We start from the raw sequence: 24,085 nt of genomic DNA, 5'->3' as shown, positions 1-24,085 counted from the left end.
AATGAATTGTTAAGATTAAGACTATTATTTTGATCATTTTCGCATCTATATCTATTAGATAGGCAACGTTCAAATCCATTGCAGGGTCGTGGATCAGTGACAATTTCTCTGAAGCGATGGACCCTGCAATGGGATCGAAAAACCAACAACTATATGTTGTTGTTATAATGACAACATGGATAGATCAAAAAATGATCAAACCATATCTTTACACAGCTAGACAGGGGTCAGCACAATCAATACTTGCCACCATCCACCACTGGTTGCTCGTCATCCCTTTGTCTCTATTTTGTTGGCACAAAAGTTTCTCTTCAAAATATTATTCATAATATTATAATGATGGCACAGTTGTATTAAGAGCATTTTGTTACAAAATGTGCAGGTACGATTTTTGAAAATTCATAATTTCAGGTTCCAAGTATTAAGTAAAAATAAAATATGAAACATTCAGTTGTATAAGAGTATAGAAATTGAAGATAATATTTAGGTGAAATAACTTATTCTACATTTGAACATGAGAGCAATTTGTTTAAAAATAAAGAAATACACCGTTAAAGTCTTAAGAGGTAAATTTCTTGAGGCCTAGCATGAGGTTTGAACTAAGCAATTGTAAAAATGTAATCTAAGTAAATTTGTATATTTAACTTTTCAACTTGGTCCAAAAAAACTGTTAAACTAATAATTATCCAACCTCTTTATTCACATTAAATCAGGGAACTTATTTTTTCATTAATAGTCTAGATCCTAATTTTGTATGAATAATATTGTATTCCAAATATAAGCAAACTACTATTAAACTTTATTGAATATAATACTTAACAAGTTCTCTAACAGTTCTATGTTAAATCTATTATGCCCGTTAATTTTATTGCTGCACGAATACTATCACATAATTGTTTAAACCTTTGTTAGTGTGTTGGTAATAAACATCACATAATCTCTTAACATGTGGGATTTAACACCTACCAACACACTAATAAAGGACTAAAATTGCATAAACTATACTTGGGGCTTCCAATTACTTCTGGGTTCTAGAAATATTGCCGTTCCCATCTCTAATATTATATTTTTTTGAAGGAAAATAGTAGATTAGGTTTAATAATTGTAAATAATATTAAATCATAATATATTGTCATTAAGATACACTTTATTATCTAAATTAAACAGTTAAAAAATAGCGAATAAATTATTAATACTATGTTTTTAATTAAAGTTAATTAAAGATGGTACATATTACATAATTAATATTTAATAAATAGTAATGTAACATACTAATTTTATAATTGTACATCATGTTTTAGTAGTTGGCATTGTTTAATAATTTAACAAATTATTTTATTTTAAATAAATTAAAAAAATGATGGTTACATAAAAAAAAATTAATCTTATAATTGATATATTTTGTGTTAAATGTACAGACGTTTATGCTTCAATTATATTTCCATATAACTATTAGTACAAATAGTATAATAGAAATATAATCGTTCAATGAAATATTTTCTGCTTTAATAGCCATTTGTACTCAAAAGAGTTTAGTCCAGTTATTATAATATAATAAAGGTAGAAATCCAAAATATCATACAAATAAAATATTTAATACCTGTACAATACTAGATTAGCTGGATCCTTAAAAATAGCACAATACATTATCAACATTTTGGAATTTCAAAAATGAATTAAAATCAAAACAAAAAAATCAAGTTCCATTAAATATTGTTTAGAACATGTAACAAAAATAACCAAATCCTCCAATGATTAAAAATTTTAAATATTTCAATTAGTTTTTTAGAGTACCTATTTGGTCAAATATAAAATAAAACTACAAAAAGAACAAAATTCATGTTTTACTATTTCTTGACATTAGTCTAAAAAATGTAATAACTTAATTTAATCAAATTATTATATGATCACTGTTATAAAAAATGGTATAATAAAATTGTATTTTATTTATAAGAGATTATTGATTTATGGTATTTTTAGTGAAACTTCTCTAACTAGTTGCTACAGAAATATAATAATTTATAGATGCAACAAAAATTTAGAAAGGGTAAATTTTGGAATTGGACTATTGATTATTTGTATTTAAACATTATATAAACTATTACGATAATAAAACATTTAAAATGTTTGGCCAGCCTCTTTGTAGGTGGTGAATATTTTCTCTATAGAATTAATGTAGGCAGCAGTACGAAGATCAAGACCTAAATTATACTTTACAGCAGTTTTCATGATAGCTCTAGCTGAACGTTCCATGGTGTAATCTAATCCAGAATGTACAATATCTTTTTCAGATGCACCTGATATACGTTTCTGGAAAGATTCAGATGGTGTAACTGGTATTCTTCCACCCACGCGTCCAAAACGACGTTCCAATGATTCTTGCACAGATTCTATAACACATAACATATTCAAGCAAGTTAAAATTTGTTTTAACTTATTTTTAACTTTAAACAAAATTGTTATTTTATCTCTTAATCAGTCTTCAATATAATAAAAACTATTATCCTAAATTATGTTTTTAGCTGTCAATATTTTTACCCAACAAATGGTAGTTAGATTCTCGTTCATATTTAAATGTCAAACGACCATAAGAGACATGGTTTAAGTTTTTCAACCATTCAAAGAACGACACAGTAACACCGCCAGCGTTAATATACAAGTCTGGTACAATTAAAATATTACGGTCGATTAATATCTTGTCTGCAGCAGGTGTAGTTGGACCATTAGCTGCTTCACCAATAATCTAAAGAACAAGAATGGGTTAATGCATAGTTAAAAAACAATAAAAACAAGTTATAAAATATATACATACTTTAGCTTGAATTTTATGTGCATTTGCTGATGTAATAACTTTTTCGGTGGCAGCAGGAACAAGTATATCACAAGGTTCGTACATAAGATTCTCACCTGTGTAAGGCTGGGCACTTGGGAAACCCATAATTGTACCATTATCTATTTTCCAATCTTCTAATGCCTAAATATGATAATAAAATAAATATTTAACTGTGTTTTATTACATTGATTGTTTATTTAAATATGTTTAAATACTTTTGGATCAATTCCATCTGGATTATATATAGCTCCGTCATGTTCAATAACGCCAATACAAGTTGCACCAGCTCTATGTAAGTATCGCATTGAATGCAAACCAACATTACCAAAACCCTTGAATTTTTATGAAAAAAAAAATTTTTTTTTTTCAGTCAACACACACAGAACATATATTATAAATTTTCCTATAAAACATACTTGAACAATAAAAGTTTTTCCTCCCCACCCAGGAGTTGTACCAATTAAACTCATGTAGTTAGCTTCCATTATAAAATTCTCTAGACCATGGAAGACACCTCGGCCAGTTGCTGACACTCGACCATGAATACCACCTTGGTTAATGGGTTTGCCCGTAACACAAGCATGTGCATTAATGTCCAAATGCCCTAAAAAAATTTTTTATTTTTTTTAAATTGTAAACATTTCAACGATTATTTAAAATATTTAATTTCAAGTTTTCAACCAATTATGTTAAATTATAATTTTTTGTAATATAATGTTACCTATAGTTTTAGCATAGGTATCTGCTATCCATGACATCTCTCGTTCACCAGTACCCATGTCTGGAGCAGGAACATCAACCCCCGGTCCTAATAACATTATTTGAAATTTCATGTTTAATATTTATTACTTATCATTTTAATAATAAAAAAAGGTATTTAATTAAAAAGGTATTCAAATAAAAATTCATTGTTAAAAATCCTTAAATCTCAAAGCTATATATATATATATAAATACTGTATCTCTGTGATACTGTATATTATATGTATATAATATACTGTATCTCCAAAGTAAGATGAAAATTATCAGTTGCTACTTTTTATCTAAACATTGAAACAAATCGAAAGGAACTTGGATCAAAAATAGTCATTATGCGTTGCCCTAAGAGTGGGCTGGGCTTAATATATATGCACTACTTAAGTACTGAATTATGTAAATATGAAAAGTATACATTTGTAAACCTATGATATTAAAAGTGATTAAAAAATATCCTAAGGGAAGAGAAATGGAGATTGTAATTAATTTATCACTTGGTACATTTTTATATTTTCACCTAAAATATTCTATTCGCACTATATTTATTATAAGCCTTTAGCCTATTACTAATTAAAGTAATAGTGTAGAATAATTTAAACAAAATTTGGTTTATTAGATAAAACTACACTTTCAATACTTTTAAAGGCTTTAAGCTTAGGTTAGGTTAGGATTATATTATAATTTTATAAATATGAAGTATAATAAATAACAGAATATTGATAAGGCATATTACGTATTATTTTTTTTCCAATTTACAGCATGTGAACAATGCCATTAACAGTACACTTTAAAGGAGGTCAATTGAAATAATTTATGTTTCTAGAATATGATTATCTACACAAATCCATTACCAAGTAATTATTGTTGTTAAATTAGTAAATCTTAAATCTAATTAAAACCAAAACAATGGTTAATATAATTTAACTAGTTTGAATAACTATATTATAAATTAAACTTTTGATGAATAAGTATTAAGTAACAATAATCTACAATAAATCTTTTAACTGTTAAGAACCCTTGATTGGTCGAACTTTTAAAGGGGCCTATTAGGGACTCTTTGAAAGGGGTTAAATAACTTTGGGCGACCAAATAAGAGTTTACTTTCAAAAGCTAATATTGAATTTATATTTATTCCATATGATAGTATTAACCAGTGGATATAATTTATAAAATTGTATTTAAAAACAAAAAGCCAAAGAAAATATATATATCATTTTAATTATTTAGATCAGTGTTACTTTAATCATTCTGTATATAAAACCTCTTCTCTTTGTTAAGGACGTGTTATAATACACAGACATATGAGATTAATATACATGAGATAAAAATTATGCAATCATTTTAAAATATTAATTTAAAATTATTATTGGAATTAAACATTTTTATGTATTATAACTAGTATAACATTATACATCAACTATATGATTCTAATTCATTTCCTCTGTAAAAAAAAAAAAAAAAAAAAACAAGTAATAAAATATTTATTAACCCTCATTGTGCCAATTGAGCTTAATTCTTTTTTTAATTTAATATCATTTCCTACATAGTCTCTCACGCTGTTTTTATAACAAGACATTTTTTTTTTAGAAGGCCAATTAAATTAGTCAAAATAACCAATATTAACAGTCTAAAATAGTTATAACAAAAAACCATGTTATATACATTACTAATATGTAATATACATTACTTATGGAACATGAAATTGAATACTAACCAATAAATCCTTTTTTTGCTAATTCTAATGTGAATCTTCTTGTAATCTGTTCCAGTTCGTTTTCAGAGTAATTCTTTGGATTTATTTTAATGCCAGCTTTAGCTCCACCAAATGGAACATCAACACAAGCACACTTAAATGTCATTAAAGCTGCTAATGCTTTAACTTCATCACGAGATACATCCAGGGAAAATCGTATTCCTAAAATTAAATTCAAAACAAAATAAACTTTTTTTTATTTTAACCTTGGGTTAAAATAAATTTTAGTTTTAAATAAAAGGTAATTTTTTTTTGTATCTACATTCTACTTATTATTCATGCATATTATAAATAATTTTTTTTTACAGTTATCTAACTACATTATATAATTATAAACACTATGTTTAGAAACAACTACTAAACTGATTAAAACTCGATTACACTTTTAAGACCCACAAATATAAACACCCTTAAATGTTTCGCAAAGGAGTCTCCCCAAATGCTTAAATATAAAATTCAACATTAGAAAATAAATATAGAAAGGTGTGTTTTAACTTTTTTTTTTTTTATAGTAAAAAGTGCAAAAAAATAGAACTTAAAAAATATATTATATTAGAAATTAAAAATAATTTCAAGGATGTCAATAGTAACAAGGGTTATTTTTTTAAAAATTATGTTTTTTTTTCTAAATTATTTTACACATTTAAACAAAATTTAATTTTAAAAAAAAGTTTGTTTTTAATGTTTTATTTGACTGGATCGGAATACTTATTTTTTCTTAGAAAACAGTTAAGTTAAAAAGTAAAATGAGATTTTATCAAGAACTGCTCAGAACTCTGTTTAAACAACTTGAATGTTAAAATATTAAAATAATATCACTAAGTTCTTATTTAAACACAAAAAAGTGTTGAATGTATTATACATATATCAAAACTGTAATAACTTATGAGTATTAAAATAAATCTAAGATTAAATTATAAATCTGTTGAATTTTTTGAACAATTTTTTTTTCAGAGGCTATTTTTAAAAAAAAAATTTCTCTTATTTAAAAACATTTAAATACAAACTTATTTTTGAAAACTTGATATACCTTGGACATATCAAAGATGCAGGAAAATAAATGGGTATCAGGGTTGGCAATATTTCATGACAACATAATTGTTTATCAGTATTAATTGTTTAAAGCTAATTATAGTTCACACTATTAATTTATGTTTATTCTACCACTTGACCTTCTATTAACTCTAATTACTCCTATTAGCCCTTTTAGTATATTATAGATGTAATGGAAAAAAAGTAATAAGTGATTTAGTTTATATCTTATCAACAAGTAAATATTGTTAGCAAAGTAATTAAAAAATAATCAGCTACTCCAGTAATAGCTAACCACTTTAATTTTTAATAGATACAGAAACGTAATCAATATGCATGTCATCAATAAGTACTTATATATTAATGATTTATTTAAAATAATTTACTTAAGAGCATGTTCACATTAATTTAGCAATGCATTTTGTTAATTATAAAAAAAAAGTACTTGTCAGTTAATGATACTTCTACTATACAACATATATATAGAATATTAGGACTACAATAAAACCATTATATAACATAATACATTTTTACAAACAATAATGTATTAAAAATTATTTGATAATTAATTGAAGTAATTAAATTGATAAAACTATTTAATATAAAATATAATTTTGTTTTGTATTTATTTAAATAGTCAATAATTAATTTAGAGCAGATAACGGACTAAAACTGTTATAGTTGATAATAGCTTCAATAACATATTAATTTTTTTTGTTTGTAAACACGAATTTGGCAAGTACTAAAGGATACCGCTATAATTCTTGTAACATCATTTAATTTTCTCCATTTCCACTCAATATTACCGAGTATGAGCACCTGTTTAAAGTCCACAATATTATATGAATGATTCACTAGCTAATTGACCTATTTAATAACCTAATCTACTATTAGAAAATTCCTAGGTAGAAAATACCAAAATCAAACTACATAAGCAAATATATATATATATATATATATATCACACACACACACACACACACACGAGTATATATTACAGCTTAAGATGATAAAATAATAATAATTTATAATATTATATTCTTTAACTGAAAATTTAAAAAAATACTGAGATTATGTTATATTTTTGTTGTTATTTAATGATTGATTTTCAGATTTTGGTTTGAATAAACTTTTAGAGACCTGATATCACTAATAAAACAAATTTGGTGACTGAGACTCGATAGTGGAGCCTTGACGCCATGAGCTAAAATATGTATTTATAGTCATACAGCTATAGTTAGGCTCAAAATGGATAATACTTATATAATGTAAATATATACTGTAACATATGTAACTATGATTGATTTCATGAAACTTTTTTTTTAGAACCTAGATAATAATTCATTGTTAAAAACAAAACATTGGACAACTTACCTCCTTTGCAAGGTGTCCTATGAGTACTGTGTTGTGCACGATATCCTGTGATCATTTCATAATCTCCACTATCTCTACGTACTGGAAATGATGTTTCCAAAATATGGTCACACGGTTGCATACCAAGCAGAATTCCCTTAACTTTTTTCCTTTTGTCTTCCACAGTCATCTTGGCTTTTATATCCTCCACGAGTTTGTCTTCAGCAACTTGACATGCTCGATGGAAAAAATATTCAACCATGTCGAAAAACCTAGGGTTTTCAGCAGTAGGTACTTCCTTTAAGTGGTCAGGCATTTCGTGGAGTCCTCGGACTACCGATATTGATGTTGACTTCAATACACTCTCCGATACATTACGTCCCAGACGACTTAAGTTGTACATGATGACAAATCAACAAAGTACGGTTTAAAATTGTTAAACTTAAAGAAAAATCTAGACCTAAAAATGAATATAGCATCAATCTTAAACAGTTTTTTTAAAAACGCTAGGTATTTTATGTACAGACAGATTAATACTAACGCAGTGATGCCTTTCGAGTGTAACGCCGTTGTGATTTCAAGTACGAAATGAAGATTTTAAATATATTTTATTTGACATATATTATCGGCTTGGCAGTTCCGCAAAAAAGAAACAATACCTAAATTACACTACATACAAATAGTGCTGTAAATTGTTGTACGACTTGGGAGGGGAATTCGATAATATGAAAATAGCGCGCGTGCGTATTGAACAATCAACATAATATAATATCTACCGGGGCCCGGGCACCGGCGGATGACCCATAATGGTAGGTTATGTACATCAGCTGCTATCCTATACTTAGTTTTAATATCACGATTCATGATTAATGATTTAAAATGGTAACATACCGCCTAGGTCGTCTAGATTTTAGTTCCCTTCAGGGCTCAGAGCTCTTATTTTCCGATAGCAAAAAAAAGCTGATGCTGGAAGCATAGCATGGAACACGATTAATATTTCAAACCGTAAGATAGAGTAAGGGACTCTTTTAGTAAGACTCTCTTGGATAGATAGAGTAATTATTTTTCATAAGTCATTAGTAATTACTAATTACTGAGAACTAAGGTCTTAGATAAAGATGTAATAGTCATAAGTCATTAGCAGTGGAGTGGGGTGGGGGCATAGAGCTAGTTGACCGAGGATCTACCGGTTACCCTCTATAAATATTAATAAACTATAAATAACAAATTATCTTACTCCACGATTTATTGTCTCGGTGAAAAAAAGTATAACGTTAATTTTGACCTCGGTAGCTTCGTTTCTTATTACCTATTTGTATTAAATGTATTATTCTTTTCATTTTTCAATCACAAACCTCTACTTATGATATGATAAGTGATAACTACAACAATAAAATATATATTCACCCGTTAAAGTGATTTTGGCGGGAAATTTATCATAGCAAGAAATAATATAGAATTTATTATCAATATTAAGCTTAATATTGATAATTTTGATACTGAGTTAACAATTAGCAAAAAAACATGTAGATTGGATTTCATGTTCAAAATGTAATTTATTTATTAGTTATTAAATTATTACTATTTATACTGTCTACAAAATCGTAAAATAATAACAGGAGTTACATACTTAACGATGGATGACATTATAAACCAACTAGAACAAGTAGTAAGTTTATAATCAAAAATCATAACTGTACTTCTAATAACGGAGTGTATAAACTATAAATTATAATTTATATTTCAGGTATCCAATATGGAAAAAAGAATTGATACTCTAAGTTGGAAAATAAAAAAATTTGAAAGTGTGTGCTTTGCAGAAACCGAAAGTTCACATACAGTACATTAATTTTTTATTATCTTAAAACTTGAAACATTTTAACTACTTTGTACATTTTATTTAACTATTTATAAAATGGAGTAAATGTGTATTTTTTCTTTAGTATAAGATAACGACATTAATGAGCAAAGTTCTCCAAACGTGTCATAAATATGATGAAATTCTATTGTTATTAGAAGAACACAGAAATGACCAGAATACGTTCACTGATACATTACAAATGCAAGTCAATTTAGCAAAAAGCAGAGTAGAAACATTAATTGCGTTAGTCACGAAAGGAAAAACAATTGATATATAACTATAGTTACTTAGTAAGTATATTTACTTAATTTATTAGAATTTTGAAATAGCTTTTTATTATAAAGTATTCTTTTATTATTATATTATATAGTTATAGTTTTGATATAAAGCTGAGTATAATTTTACTGTTTTTTTTGTATATATCTTTAACTAAGTTCCAAATAAAGTTATAGGCAAAAAAATTACATTTTACTCTCCAACTAAAAAAAAAAAATTCTTAAGTTATATGTTTTCTAAAACTGGATAATAATTTTACCAAAATATTTAACTTGTTGTAGAAAAAACTCTTCAATAAATAATTTTTTTTTTAGTTAGCTAGTGAAATATGAATTTTATTCAGACCCATTCTAAAAAGAAAATATTATTGTATAAGAAAATTTAAAAAATATTATTTAACAGTTTTCTGTACAAAAGTATGTTTTTTTTTTTTACTAGTTACATAATTGTCCAGAGTCGATAATGAATTTTATTGTGTATAATAGAAGCTACATATTATGTTATCCTTCAAAATTAGTGTTTTATCCATTAATACAAGCACATATTTGTTGATTACCTACTAGGTCAGAATTATCTATGATTTAATAAAATAAAAAATATTTTATACTTCTTAACATTTCTACTTTGTTTTATTAACTATAGTTTATAGTTATAAAATGTATAGTATTATAATAGTTTACTGCAAACTTTGATTAACTCATTACACACCCAATAATATTGGTCAAATTAGAACCTTCTACATGTCATTTTTAGATCCATACCGGTACTTAACTATCTAAAAAATGTCTGTTAATAAGGTCATACATACAGATCATAAACACTGGGTGATTCTTTTAACGCCCTATACTAGTTTACTCTTAAAATAATTGCAACTTTGTAGTGTTTCTCTTTGGAAACATTTTTATTCATGTCATACTACAATATGAGACAATTTTCGCATTTTTTAGTATTTGCTGAGCTCTATCAACTTATAAAACTTAAATGACAACGTATATATTTAATTAGCTTTATAAATTAACAATAATTAACTGAAAAATTTGACTGGTCAATAACAGTTTTGAATAATTATTTAAGTATAAAATTTTGGACAGGATGTGGTACGCGGTTGAGAAATGCGCCCAGATAAAAATAACTCTACTCACAAACCTTCCTCCCCACATTAACTTCAAAAATTTTAAAACTATTCAAAACTGGTTATCGACCAGTCAAAATTCTCAGCAAACTATTCTTAATTTAAAAAACTAATAAAATGTATACGTTACCTTCAAGTTTCCAAAGTTAATAAAGCTCTAGAAAATACTAAAAAAGATAATAATATGAATATCATCTCTTTAGTAATATAGCAAAAACAGAAATGTTTTCAAAAAAAAACCTACAAAATTGCAATTATTATAAGATTTAACTAGTGTAGGGTGTTAAAAGAAGCACTCGGTACATGTAATAGACAAAAATTTTAAAATTACTTTTTTTTATTACTTTTTAAATTACTTATTACTTTTTTAAATTACTTTTACACTACAAAATTAACAAAAGTGGCACACATGTAATGATAAAGGTGGTATTTTGCCAATAAATTTTGGTTTTAGTGTACTAAGTAACTAAGAACAAGTGTTCAAATAACTTTTGTTAGAAAAATAAAATGTCAAGTGAATCGGAACAAAATACTAAGTATACTGTAGTTATACATCTATTAACATTTAACATGTATATTATACACGTAGTGTATGGTTAAAACCTTAAATGGTTATTACTATTAGATAGTGGGTTAAATACATACGGGTTATTTTCCCTCGTGTTTAATAACAATTAACACTCAGTTCATGGTTTATTATAAGATTATGATTATTAATAAATTCTAAACACAATTTAATTTTAAAAATAAATTTTCTTATTAATAAATTAAACTAAGATTGTAACACTAACAAAAATAAAAAAAATAAAAATATTCTAATAAACTTCTGCAATGACATGTTTGTCTTTTTCAGTAACAAAAGGCACAGTATCTTTTTTAGAATGTCTACGAATATTTTCTTCCCTAAAAAAAATATTACACAATTTAGAAAAAATATAATCTAATATAATTATTTTCACATACTTTCTTCTGATTTTTTTTCTGGATTCCAATTGTTGTTCACGTTCATGATAAATATGTTTTGGTATTTGTCTATGTCTTGCTATTCTCTTTATTTGAGGATGAGCAGCAAATTTCTCTTTCAATGTTGCATTATAAGCTTTCGCTCTCTCCTCACGTGGTCTTAACTAAATAAATATTATAATATAACAATATAATTAATTAAAAAATATCACATAACTAATTGTATTAGGCTGAATACGGACTATTCCCAATTTTTCTGATGCATTAGCTTTCCATATTCTTATATTCATTTCATCAGATGCACTTAAAACATATTTGTTGTCCAATGACCAGACAACGCTAGTTAAATGTTGCATACGCTTAGTATGGTAGATTTCTCTGGAATGTCCCTAAAATTTGTTTAAAAATTAAAATAATTGTTTTATTTATTGTTTAAGAAAAAAAACCATTACACTAGTGCTTTCATAAATTCTAACGGATTTATCATAACTCCCAGTTACAAATTCAAGTCCTGTTGGCGCATAATCTATACATGTTACAGCAGATACATGATCCATATGCACATTAACTGGCCGTTTTAAATTTCTTGTATCGTATGAATAACAACTGTAATTATAATAAAATTGAATATTGAATAAAAATTAAAAATTTAATAATAAATATTTGCAATTACTTATAATCTTCATTGGCAACAGTAAAATTGAATGCTTCCATAGGATTCCAAGCTAATTGATTCGACTTTAGCTTCATTACTACTTTTCTCATAGGTTTTACTTCTCTTGTATCATAAAGAATAATACTACGATCACTTGCACATGAAGCTATACAAAATATCCACACAAACATTACTATTATAATTAAAATAATAGAATAAAGTTAAGTACAAAGTATCATACAAAAATTGTAAAAACTATAACAAAACAAGGCCAATTTTTTTTATAAGACTTCATTTATTTGTTATGACTCTTAAATATTTGAATATAAAATGTAGCTTCGTGTAAGGTGTAACTAACTAAATTTAAAAATTATGTAATTTAGTCATTCTTCTAATAATTACCTAAAACGTGGGTATCAACTTGATTAAAAGCAATATGGTGCAAGCTGTCTACACCCCATTTTAAAACTGAGGTAGGTTGACTGCGTGTTACATCCCATAACTGTACAGAATCACCGCATGTCGCAAAAACTTTGTCATCTAACCATTTGTGACTTATACCATAAAGAACAGACTAAAATTTAAATCAAGTTTCTTGGATTATTCATTATGATTATTTTAAATAATACAAATTAGGGGTATTTGATTAATAATAATAACAATCAATAATCAACATACATCAAATTTAAATATTAATACAAATTGATATTGTCCCTTTTTTTCAGGTCATTTTTGTTTTAAAATTAAAATATTGCAATTGATTCAACATACAAAGTTGAAATTAAAATTGATAAATCACAATATAAAAAGTAATATACATTTTTCTCGTTTGAGTTAATTGACGAAGGAAGATCACTGTGGTAAAATCTAAATTGATAATACATTATTAGTATTTGTGTTTACGTTAATTTTAGAAAAAGTCTACAAGCCCCTGGAATCAGTTTTGTCGCAGTTTTTTTATAAAATAATATACAAAATTAAAAATTAGGGACATGGTGTGGCAGAGTAGCTACTACTGATGATATTTGGCACCTGAAGTCAAGCTGTTTTCAATGCTGATTGATTCCTTATGAAACATTTTCAATTAGTGGAAAAATAGCTATATATATACTATTGATTAATTATCGTGATTAAGTGTTTGAGACATTTCAATAATGTCAATAATATTCAAGTTATTACTCAACACACTAGAAGGTATTTATTAAGATATAATTAATATAAACCTGTGATATAAAAGTGTGAGCTGGTGTCTCAAATTCTTCTGTATTCCATATTTTTATTGTAGAGTCGTCTCCTACACTTAGTAAACTAGTACCATCAATATTGAAACATAATCCACGAACAAATCTTTCATGCCCGTTAACAATATTAACACATTTTTTTCTAGCTAAATTCCATAGGCGCACTTCTCCATCATAAGAACCACTTGCAATTGTTGATAAAGATTTAGGGTGTTTAGCCATGCAAAAGATTCCATCACGATGACCATCCAAGTTACCAATAAATGGTTTAGCAAATACTTTTTCTAATTTAACTGCATTAAGAGCACGAACATACTCCCGTGATGATTGAAAAGGATGAAGGTTTGGGTCATAATTTCGAGGCACTGAAAATAAAAAAATAATTACTACAATACTAGCAGTTTTAAAAGTAACACATCCACAATTAATAATAAAAACTAAAAATGTTAGTTACAATTTTTGTCAACGGTTAAAAAACAGGTACAATGGATTTGTCAATATTTGCATTATTATTTAGTATGAAATTTAATACCTTTTTGAATGTCTCGTTTCGTTTCTCGCAAATAGTTATCAGGGTTTCGTGTTAAAACCTTAACTTTCATATTTCAAATATTTAATACAAGAAGCTAATTCCAAAATAAACGTTAACAGAACGTAAATTTATTTCAAATAATTATAAATAATAAAATACCAATAACTACTGATGTTTTAGGCAAGAATGTTCTATATTCAAGTCATAAAAAGATCTTAGTACTTAGTCAATAATCAGTTAAAATTACGGTTAAATCGTGATTAAAAGTAATAAGTATTAACTATTATTTTTAATAATATAATTTATATTTGTATTATGTTTTATAATTGTAATATAATATTTTATAATGTCATTATCAATAATCAAATAATATCAACATTCAAGTCACAAGTCTCACAACTTATTTTCAATATACAGTAGCTACTATAGCTGTTATAACTAAGCACGTGCACAAACAAGTCCGAACTCTTGATACAAAATACGGTGCTCTGGGATATTTTGTTGTGTCGGTGGGATACACTGTCCAGTGTCCATCCGGTCACGTTATCTAATGACTAATTCTGATAAAGAATGATTTCATTATAAAAGTATATATAATAGTAATAATAATATTATACTGTATAGTATATACACTATACAGTAAACTGAGCTGAGAGTTGATACCGTCCTCTAAAGCATTTTGTGTACTAGGCAAATTTACATTTTCTACAAATCGTCATACAATCTGATACATTTTTTTTTTGTATACATTTTTTAATTGTAGTTAAGTTAATAATAAAAACATTTTTATCGAATGCCAAACTTATTATTTTAGTTATTTTGTTAGGCGTGCTATAAAGTTTAAAATATGATCCTGTTAGAAACCAACAATCGTGTTGTAGAGGAGTCTATAACTGTTCGGATAAAAAATGCCTTGGCCGGGTAAATTACGTTTGATAAATCGTTTTCACTTTCTAATAAATGTTCATATTTAGGAATAAACCAGAAAACACAAATATATTCATATCGGACTATGCGGGCGTGCTATTTCACATTTCAAATTTAGAAGGCCAAAAGAATATGTTACGAGTAAGTTTTTTATTAATTTAAAGTGTAATATTAGTCTAGCAATAACCGAAATGTATTTTAGGTGAGTATAGCATTAAAGTTTTACGCTGAACTCCAAGAACATGGTGCTACAGAGCTATTGAACCGTGTGTATGGTTCTTATGTTACTGAACCAGAGTCTGGTTTTAACTTTTCTTTGCTCGTCGACTTGGACAAAATCCCTGACAACTGGGAAGAATTAATTAAAAAAATTGGTCAACTGAAGCGAAACTGTTTTGCATCAGTATTTGAGAAGTATTTTGATTTTCAAGAAAAAGGGGAAGAAGGGCATAAAAGAGCTGTGATTAATTATCGAGAAGACGAAACTATGTAAGTAGTAATGACTAATAACTTACACATGAAAATTGACATGTATATTATTATTTTTGTCCTAGGTATGTAGAAGCAAAGTCAGATCGTGTAACTGTTGTTTTCAGTACAGTATTTAGAGATAGTGATGACATAGTTTTGGGCAAAGTTTTTATGCAAGAACTTCGAGAAGGTAGAAGAGCGAGCCAAACTTCTCCTCAAGTCTTATTTACACATAAGGAACCACCACTTGAGTTACAAGACACAAATGCTCGTATTGGTGATGAAGTGGGATATATAACATTTGGTAAACTTTAAAAATTCATTGTAATTAATGAACAATTTAGTAATATTTGTTTTCTTTTTACATATAGTTTTGTTTCCAAGACATACTAATCGAGCTGCACGTGAAAATACAATAAATTTGATACACATGTTTCGGGATTATCTGCATTATCACATCAAGTGTACGAAAGCTTATATACATTCTTGCATGCGAGCAAAGACTACCGATTTCATTAAAGTGCTAAACAGAGCTCGACCAGAAGCTAAAAAATCAAATGAAAAGAAAACTATTACGTGAGTAAAATATTTTGTGATTCTAACTTTTTTTTCTGTTTTCTTAAATCATTTAAATTGGAGAGATTTTGTGAAATTATTGTTAAATAAATATACTTTTAAAAAAATGTGTTTACATTAATTAAATTAAATTTGTTTTGTTTCAGTGGCCGATCATTTGTTCGAAGGGACTGATAGATTATAAATATGTTGCATTTTTCTTAAATTGTTTAACTAAAACACAATATAATAAATACCTATATTAAATTATTTTTAAACAAGCATTAATGGATTTTATTGTTAGTCCAGTATACATGTATATTGTTAGTTAATATAACTAACCATTGTTTTTATATATAAATAAAAAAAACAATTAATTGAATTTTTTTAATTTTACGATTTATTTAATTATAATAATAATAGTACTGCATTTATATAAATTTACTATACATTAATAAAATATTTATTTATTTCATGTTGAATATTATAACCACTATCTAAACATCATTTGCAAAAGGATTTTTATTATCTAATACATAATCATCACTAAATGGATTTTTCTCATCATCATATTCAATATTATCGTCATCCTCATCAAATGGATTTTTTGGTTCTAATATTGTATTTGAAGAAACTAGAATCGGACTCGATCTTGAAGTTGCTTCCGTTATTGTATTAACTAATTTAGGATTTAATTTTTCGGGTACAAAAATTGATCTACTTGATTCATTTGATTTTATTAGTTGATTTTCGACAGCAAAAGGCTCATCAAATAGACACCGTGCAAAATACTCTGATATGAGAGAAAAACTATCATTAGCTCTTTCCAACTGACTATGAAATGTCTCATTGTGATCTTTGATCATACTCTAAAAAAGAAAAGTCCTGGTTAAGCTTAAACATAACATTTTACGACATTTTCTAACCTGTGTTCGTATTATATCCATAATTTGTTTATTGTTAGTAGTGCAAGCTGGGCATTCGTCATCATTTTCTGAAAATGCTTGGAAGCAACTAGAAGAAAAAAGAAGAAATTGTTAGCTAATTTTGTGTATATATATATATAAATGTGTGTGTGTGTAATAATAAAAATAAAAATAATATTAATAGTTCAAATACTTACTGTTGGTGGTAAGAATGTTGGCACATAAAATGTACACTAGGAAGTTCAAGTTGATTATTGCAGGCACTGCAGCGCAAACCTTGAAAAACTACAGCGCTAAAAACAGTAAAATGTATTATACAACTTAAAAACCTTTTCATAATATGATATTACCTATTTTTTAATTTTTCTATTGTATTTTTGATAACTTCAGTATCTTGTTGATATTTATTTACCATTTCTTTATCTTTTTCTAATGTTTTTTTTTCTGCCCCAAATAAACTAGTAAGATAAGCTCGAACATTACCAATTTTAATATTTTTAGACTTAGCTAAAGACGATAGAATAAAATGTGCCGATAGGAGAGACTTAGTTTCTAACAAAAAAAAAATTTCATGAATTCTAGTTAAAAGTGTTTAAAAATATAAATAAAATAAATTTGTAACACAATTAAAATTGTTTACCAATTTCTTTTAATAATTCTTCTAACATAGAAGGTGGAAAATTGTCATCTTCTGTGGCTGTAGTGAATGCTATTATCCATAGTTTTGGTTCAATATGTCCATATTTTCTACAACATGCTATTGCACCATTGTAATCATTCAAAGATAAATAATAGCGAACTAATTTTGAATACCTAAATTAAAATTAAATAGGTTTAATCAACAACTATTATTTTACATGCAAAATTATATGACTCAACTGTTTATTATGTTCATAAATATATACTACAGCTGGTTTAAACTCGAATGACAATACTAAAATTAACATTTGATAATAATCATCGCACTTCATAACATCAGCAGATTCTAGAGTATTTATAATTTTCTTTTCAATTTCATTACGTTTATCAGAGTTTTTCTCATTTTTCCATACAACTAAACTGTGTTCAATGTAAGTGTTCAGTAATGAAGAAGACCATTTACTTAAAAACTACAAAATAAAAACCAAAAATTATTATGATTCTTTATAAAATAATATAAAATAAAATAATTATATTATACATTTATGAACTAATTTTATGAAAAAATTATAAAGCTTTTTAGTTAACTTACATTTAAAAAATGGTCTAAAAATTCAACTAAACATAGAGAATCGTCCAATAATAAATAAATGAAATCTTCAGGATGAGCTGAGTTCTCTGAATTACCTGCCTTCAAATGTCAATTTATGTTAATTATTAATTTTAAAAGATATATATATATATATACTTTAATTAATTATTATATCAACTTACATTTATGTTGGAATAACAAGCGGAACACAGTTTTTTCAAGAAGTTGACTGTGTCCATAGGAACATTTTGCATAAATACATTACTATAATGTTTAATAACTTGAATGGACTATAACGTAAATCATACATTAAAAACAATATTGTTAATAAACAATGCAAAAATATAATTTGTACTTCTTGAATAGTGAGTTTTTCAACATATTCCAAAGCTGCAGCATATTCATGGCGATCATCTAAAAGTATTTTTATATACAGTGAATGTCTACCATGCTTTTCAGCTAATGCAAGTGCATTTTCTGGAGAAGATTGCCTACAAACTTTTATAGCTACATCTACATCAAAATCAATATTATCGTTTTTTGTCTGAAAAATAATTATTTATAATTAAATTTATAATTCATCAATCCAAAAATTAATAATACATATGAAATGACAAATAATCACCAATATGAATTCTTGTAGTTTGTCAAGATTATTCAGTTTTGAGTAACAATTAAACAATAGTGTAGTATGGTCTTTGGTAGCATTTCCAGATTTATGTAAAGCATGCAAATAGGTAGTTAAACTATCAATGTATTGAGAATCTAAAAACTAAAAATAAACATTATGGATATTAGATTAACAATTTTTATTAAACACTTACCTTTTTTATAACATAAGATGGTTCAAGTTTTCCAATTGTTTTAACATACTGTTCTACAGCACCACTATGGTCGCCTTTAGCATACAAATGATCACCATACTGACGAAATATATCAATTAATGCCTGAGAGTCATATTGCTGACTTTTTGCCATACGCACAGCTACGTCATACAGATTTTTTTTGAATAGTACAGACAATTTTGATTGTAAATCTTTTTCAACCAATTGAGAAAGGCTTCCTTCAGCTGTTAAAATATACAATGATCCCCACTCGGGCAGAACTGATACTATTTCACGCAAAGTTGTATTAAATACGATGAATTTGTTTTGAATATCTAATACAGTGATAGACACCAACTCAACTGCATCCCTACATAAAAATAAAATCAACAACTAATCAAAATTTACATCAAAACTTATACTATTATTGCCAATGATTAATCAGTGAAAAATTATAGGAATAAATAATTACAAATGCCTTGTAGTAGTAGACACTGTAATTGTGTTAAGAGATTTTCCTTTCTCCTTAGAAACTATAATTAGGTAACCACGAAACCATTGAATAATGATTTTTTGGCCGCCTACAACATAGCATGGACCACGGCTGTCAACGGTATAACAATATATTGCCTGAAAAACTCAAATAAATAAATAAAATACAGAAATACAATACAGAAAATACAGAAAGTATATAATATTTTTTACTGTATTTTAACTTACATCCTCTTTAGCAATCATAAAATGACTATCAGGGCCATTCACTAGTACTGAGCATTTATGATCACAACCAACCGCATCTAAAACTGTCTAAATTCATAGAGCATTAGTAGTATGTTTTTATTTAAAAATATAAATTCATAAACATACCATAGGGTGAAAATCTTTGGAAGTAACATTGAATTGCTGCACAGATGTGGCAGTAGAAACAAAGAGAAACCATTGATCTTTAGATACACATTTAAAAGCCATTCCTGTTATTTCTTGACCTAATTCTTTTAACATCTTTGGTTTCGAACTTCGGTCTCTAGATAAATCTCCTCTATATAATGCTATAGACCCGTCCAAAAACCCCACAGCCATCAACAAACGATTGTCAGTCACACATAATGTAGTAGGTTTTTCAGTTTTTGGTAATTTTGTAGTGCGCACGCATGTTGGATTAGTTTGGCGATCGCGCCTTTCCAAGTCCCATACTTTAAGTATAGCATTTGTATTCGATTCATCCTCCTAAATAAAAATAAATAGCATGAAATATAAATTGTATAAATACAAATTATAGATATATATTTACTTACACCTATTGTAACTAACAAATTGCTATACTGAAGTTGTGTAGAAAGAAGTACAGTTGATTGATAAGCTCGAAATGCAGTTACAATAAATGTTCGAGTAACCAAATACACAAGTCCATCCACATCACAAATCACTAAATGGCCATGTCCACTACTTGTAGCCACTATTTTAGAGTTCTAAAAAAAAAATACATTCTTCATCAGACTATACATAAAAATATACTTATGTTTTATATAACATTTACTTTCTTTTTTAATTTATTTTAAAATACATTTTTACTATAATTTTCTTAGTCCTATTATAAAGTCTGTCTACTACATAAAATAGATAAACTTAAAGCAAGTGCTTTAAATTTATTATTTTTTTTATGACACTATCATAATGTCCAATATCATTTTATAACTAATTCGCAATAGTTAATAAAAACATAGATTTAAAAGCAAAGTATTCCAAGTAAATACATACCCAGTTGCCCTTGAACAAGTTAACTATCATTAAACAATTATTTTTGTCTAATATTGCCTTTTCTACCCCCTTACATTACCTTAAGCCTTGGGGAGTGCCGAGTGCAAGTTTTAACTAATAAAATGAATAAAGAAAAAATAAATTTTTAGGTGAAGGACTGGAGAAAATATCTATAGCCACCTCATTAAAAAATAACGTATAAATAATGTACTTAAAAGTTTATTTAGAATACATTGTTTGATAGTAAATATCAAAATATTCAAAATTTTCTAAGAACTATTTTGAGGACAAATAATATTTATAGGATTTCAAATCTAATTGAAGGTGGGCAATACTTTTTAGTTCTCAATTTAAGGATAGATAAAATATTTTGGTTCAAAAATAAAATGTTAATGTTTTTATAACCTTCAAGCACTAGCGTGATTGAAAGTTACATCATTGCTCACATGGCGGCATTTGCACCACTCTGCAAAATGGTATTTTGGCAACTTCAATTTTTTTTTTTTTGTAACTAGAAAATATTCATTGGTCCAGCTAGACTGAACTCACGCATTTAGATACAGAACGTTTTTTTCTACTAAGGTGGTGCAAATGCCACTAATGTGAGCACTTGAACTAGTTTTTACAATAAAAAATATAAATTCACATACACTAATTGCTTGAGATATCCGCTTAGAATCTGCATTATGGTTAATATCAAAGAAATTGAATCTACGCCACTAGAACAAATAAAATTAATAAAATTATGTACAGTATGTAAAAATACAAAGAGTTATTAGACAAATAATAATGAAAAATAGTTTAATTAATATTAAATGTTAATTTATAACTTAATTTCTGTTTAGTTTCGATGCAATGCTGAATTGTTTTTACAATGAAGTGATATTATTTTTTTTTTGTGCCTGAACTTATGTTTTTTAAAACATGGAATCAATTTCTTTGTATAGCAAATCTAGCTATCAGAAATCATATCTGAAATTGGCCAAAAAATTTTAAAAATCATCTCTTTCCCTTAAAAATTGAAAAAAAAAACCCTAAAAAATTAAAAATTTTTCTGCTTAAAAGAATGGTGCTCTATTATACATTTTTTTAAAAATAGTCAAATTAGTTTCAAATTTGTATGGAATATTCTTCACACGTAGTACTACCGATAAACACTGACAAATCAAAAAAATATTATAAACCCTTTACCCTAGAAGGTATGGAAATATTTTCTTTATTTCACTTTTATAGGTGAAGTTTTAGGGTTTAGAATGCTTTTATTAATTGTTGTATTGCTGCCATCTACAGACTCACATAAGTGTTTATTTGTAAGTGATTTTATCACTTTCCCCTACATTAATTCCTAATTTAATGACCTCCCTGTCACCACTATGCATTGACCTACCCATACTGCCTTTTTTTTAATTGTCAACATTTTAATAAGTTTTCAAGGTAAAATTTTTTGAATAAAAAATTATATTATTTTATGATAATCAAATAGAAAAAAAATCATCGGAAAATACTAGAGTTAAGCTAGGGGTTTGAAATTTTTTGTTTTTTTATTTATATACACACAAACTATTATGTTTCTAAGGAAAAAAAGACAATTTTAAATTTAATTTACAACCAAAAATAATTACCACGCCTATAAAATAGCTTAATGTGTAAAGATATTATGTTAATACACTTACTTCTAAAAAGGACATGTTCTATTATAATACGTATTTATATAATAATATTCCAATAGATTAAATGGAAATAAATTTCCAAATTTAGTGAATGCCAGAAATATTAACCATAATTTATAATTTGTATTTTGTACTACAATTAATAATATTGCAGTTATTTATTTATTTTGTAATGTTACATAATAATCAAATATATAATTATGATAATATTACCGTGATAATAATAATAATTGATAACATCGTTGTATCATCCACAGATATATATTACAACAACGGGCACTTTGATAAGAAAAGTCGGCCATTTACCTGACTGGGTGTAATTCAAGAGCATATGAGGCATGAGCTATGAGCGTACTTATCTTTTATGTTTATCGTTAAAAAGTTTTAAAAAGTTTTAGACTCTCATAGGGGTTTCGAACCGGCGACCTTGCGAGGAGGCATTGCAACCGCCGCTAAATTCCACTCGGCCACTCCGTCCCCGAAACGTCTTCTACGATTTCACAACATTATAGGTAGAGTAAGGCCACAGATATATATTACACCTAGAAGAAGTACTTTCTTGTACAAGGTTCGGTTTAAACTAAAATGGAAGTGATATATATATTAGCGTGGATCAAAAAAAATGTTTTTTGAAAAATATTTTTCTTTTTCTTTTCTCGACATTATGTTCCTTGGGGTAAAATAATATTTCCCTATTTTTTCAGATTTTTAAAATTATTTTTAGAGTTTGCAAGCATCAGTTTTCCAATAAAAAATTTTTTTTTTTAAATATAAATATCAATTTTAAACAAATGTTGCTTGTGTACTAAATCATCATTAGAAAAAGGGGAATAAACCAATATTTTTTTTTTACAAAAAAAACTACTATCCAACTAATTTAGGCCTTAGAATGTAAAATTTGCGAAAACATTGATATATATATACCCTTAATCGTACCCTAAAATGTTATTTTTAGGGGAATAATATATTTTTAACTTTTTTCTCATTTAGTGTCCAAGAACTTACAATTTACATAACACATTATTCTAACAATAGATCAAAAAAAAAATTATTTAAAAAAAACTTTTTTTTTGAACTTACACATCGGAATTCTTTGCAAATAAAAGAGGAATAAGTTAAAAATATTTTATACCCCTAAAAATAATATTTTAGGGTACTATTAAGGGTATATATATATATATATATATATATATCAATGATGTCACAAATTTTACATTCTAAGGCCTAAATTAGTTGGATAGTAGTTTTTTTGTAAAATAAAAAAAATATATTGGTTTATTCCTCTTTTTCTAATTATGATTTTTTTATTAGGGCAGTTCCCAACAAAACATCTGTGT

At 26.6% G+C, this 24,085-nt stretch overlaps 4 protein-coding genes and 1 long non-coding RNA gene across 6 annotated transcripts; 2 read left to right on the top strand and 3 right to left on the bottom strand.

Annotated features, from left to right (window-relative positions):
* Positions 1 to 1,276: 1,276 nt before the first annotated feature.
* LOC126838649 (glutamate dehydrogenase, mitochondrial) lies at positions 1,277 to 8,440 on the bottom strand. Its single transcript, XM_050573247.1, has 9 exons — positions 8,268 to 8,440; positions 7,748 to 8,186; positions 5,303 to 5,503; positions 3,555 to 3,641; positions 3,250 to 3,437; positions 3,049 to 3,165; positions 2,813 to 2,974; positions 2,539 to 2,743; positions 1,277 to 2,390 (listed from the first exon to the last, which is right to left on the bottom strand). The coding sequence occupies exons 2-9, from the start codon at positions 8,127 to 8,129 to the stop codon at positions 2,119 to 2,121; spliced, it is 1,614 nt and encodes a 537-aa protein (XP_050429204.1). The 5' UTR covers positions 8,130 to 8,186; positions 8,268 to 8,440; the 3' UTR covers positions 1,277 to 2,118.
* A 924-nt stretch (positions 8,441 to 9,364) lies between these two features.
* LOC126838664 (uncharacterized) lies at positions 9,365 to 9,865 on the top strand. The gene is made up of 3 exons (XR_007685720.1): positions 9,365 to 9,395; positions 9,474 to 9,566; positions 9,743 to 9,865. It is a non-coding gene; the product is annotated as an uncharacterized LOC126838664 (long non-coding RNA).
* A 1,815-nt stretch (positions 9,866 to 11,680) lies between these two features.
* LOC126838652 (DDB1- and CUL4-associated factor 13-like) lies at positions 11,681 to 14,705 on the bottom strand. The gene is made up of 8 exons (XM_050573253.1): positions 14,387 to 14,705; positions 13,837 to 14,219; positions 13,016 to 13,187; positions 12,632 to 12,779; positions 12,411 to 12,564; positions 12,201 to 12,347; positions 11,959 to 12,122; positions 11,681 to 11,898 (listed from the first exon to the last, which is right to left on the bottom strand). The coding sequence occupies exons 1-8, from the start codon at positions 14,454 to 14,456 to the stop codon at positions 11,811 to 11,813; spliced, it is 1,326 nt and encodes a 441-aa protein (XP_050429210.1). The 5' UTR covers positions 14,457 to 14,705; the 3' UTR covers positions 11,681 to 11,810.
* A 297-nt stretch (positions 14,706 to 15,002) lies between these two features.
* LOC126838655 (probable actin-related protein 2/3 complex subunit 2) lies at positions 15,003 to 16,721 on the top strand. Its single transcript, XM_050573258.1, has 6 exons — positions 15,003 to 15,307; positions 15,361 to 15,454; positions 15,516 to 15,802; positions 15,868 to 16,088; positions 16,156 to 16,360; positions 16,507 to 16,721. Exons 1-6 carry the CDS (start codon positions 15,234 to 15,236, stop codon positions 16,532 to 16,534), a joined length of 909 nt encoding a protein of 302 aa, XP_050429215.1. The 5' UTR covers positions 15,003 to 15,233; the 3' UTR covers positions 16,535 to 16,721.
* A 29-nt stretch (positions 16,722 to 16,750) lies between these two features.
* On the bottom strand, positions 16,751 to 23,192 carry LOC126838645 (vacuolar protein sorting-associated protein 11 homolog). 2 transcript variants are annotated; one of them, XM_050573240.1, is made up of 17 exons: positions 22,962 to 23,192; positions 21,729 to 21,797; positions 20,616 to 20,789; positions 20,188 to 20,547; positions 20,041 to 20,127; positions 19,793 to 19,950; positions 19,321 to 19,690; positions 19,122 to 19,268; positions 18,852 to 19,040; positions 18,679 to 18,786; positions 18,497 to 18,595; positions 18,145 to 18,374; positions 17,906 to 18,078; positions 17,616 to 17,817; positions 17,463 to 17,558; positions 17,266 to 17,353; positions 16,751 to 17,208 (listed from the first exon to the last, which is right to left on the bottom strand). In XM_050573240.1, exons 1-17 carry the CDS (start codon positions 22,986 to 22,988, stop codon positions 16,837 to 16,839), a joined length of 2,949 nt encoding a protein of 982 aa, XP_050429197.1. In that variant the 5' UTR covers positions 22,989 to 23,192; the 3' UTR covers positions 16,751 to 16,836. The 2 variants fall into 2 exon arrangements, with proteins under 2 accessions (XP_050429197.1, XP_050429198.1); XM_050573241.1 differs by lacking the exon at positions 22,962 to 23,192 and adding an exon at positions 22,752 to 22,933 and having other exon boundaries at positions 16,752 to 17,208.
* Between the last annotated feature and the right edge of the window lie 893 nt (positions 23,193 to 24,085).

This window comes from Adelges cooleyi, unplaced genomic scaffold, assembly GCF_023614345.1.
Source record: "Adelges cooleyi isolate 19-005CV unplaced genomic scaffold, UGA_ACOO_1.1 ACOO_flye_CR_arks_rails_tigmint_CR_PRNA_30, whole genome shotgun sequence".
Lineage (NCBI taxonomy): Eukaryota > Metazoa > Arthropoda > Insecta > Hemiptera > Adelgidae > Adelges > Adelges cooleyi.
This window is presented reverse-complemented; position numbering and strand designations above follow the sequence as displayed.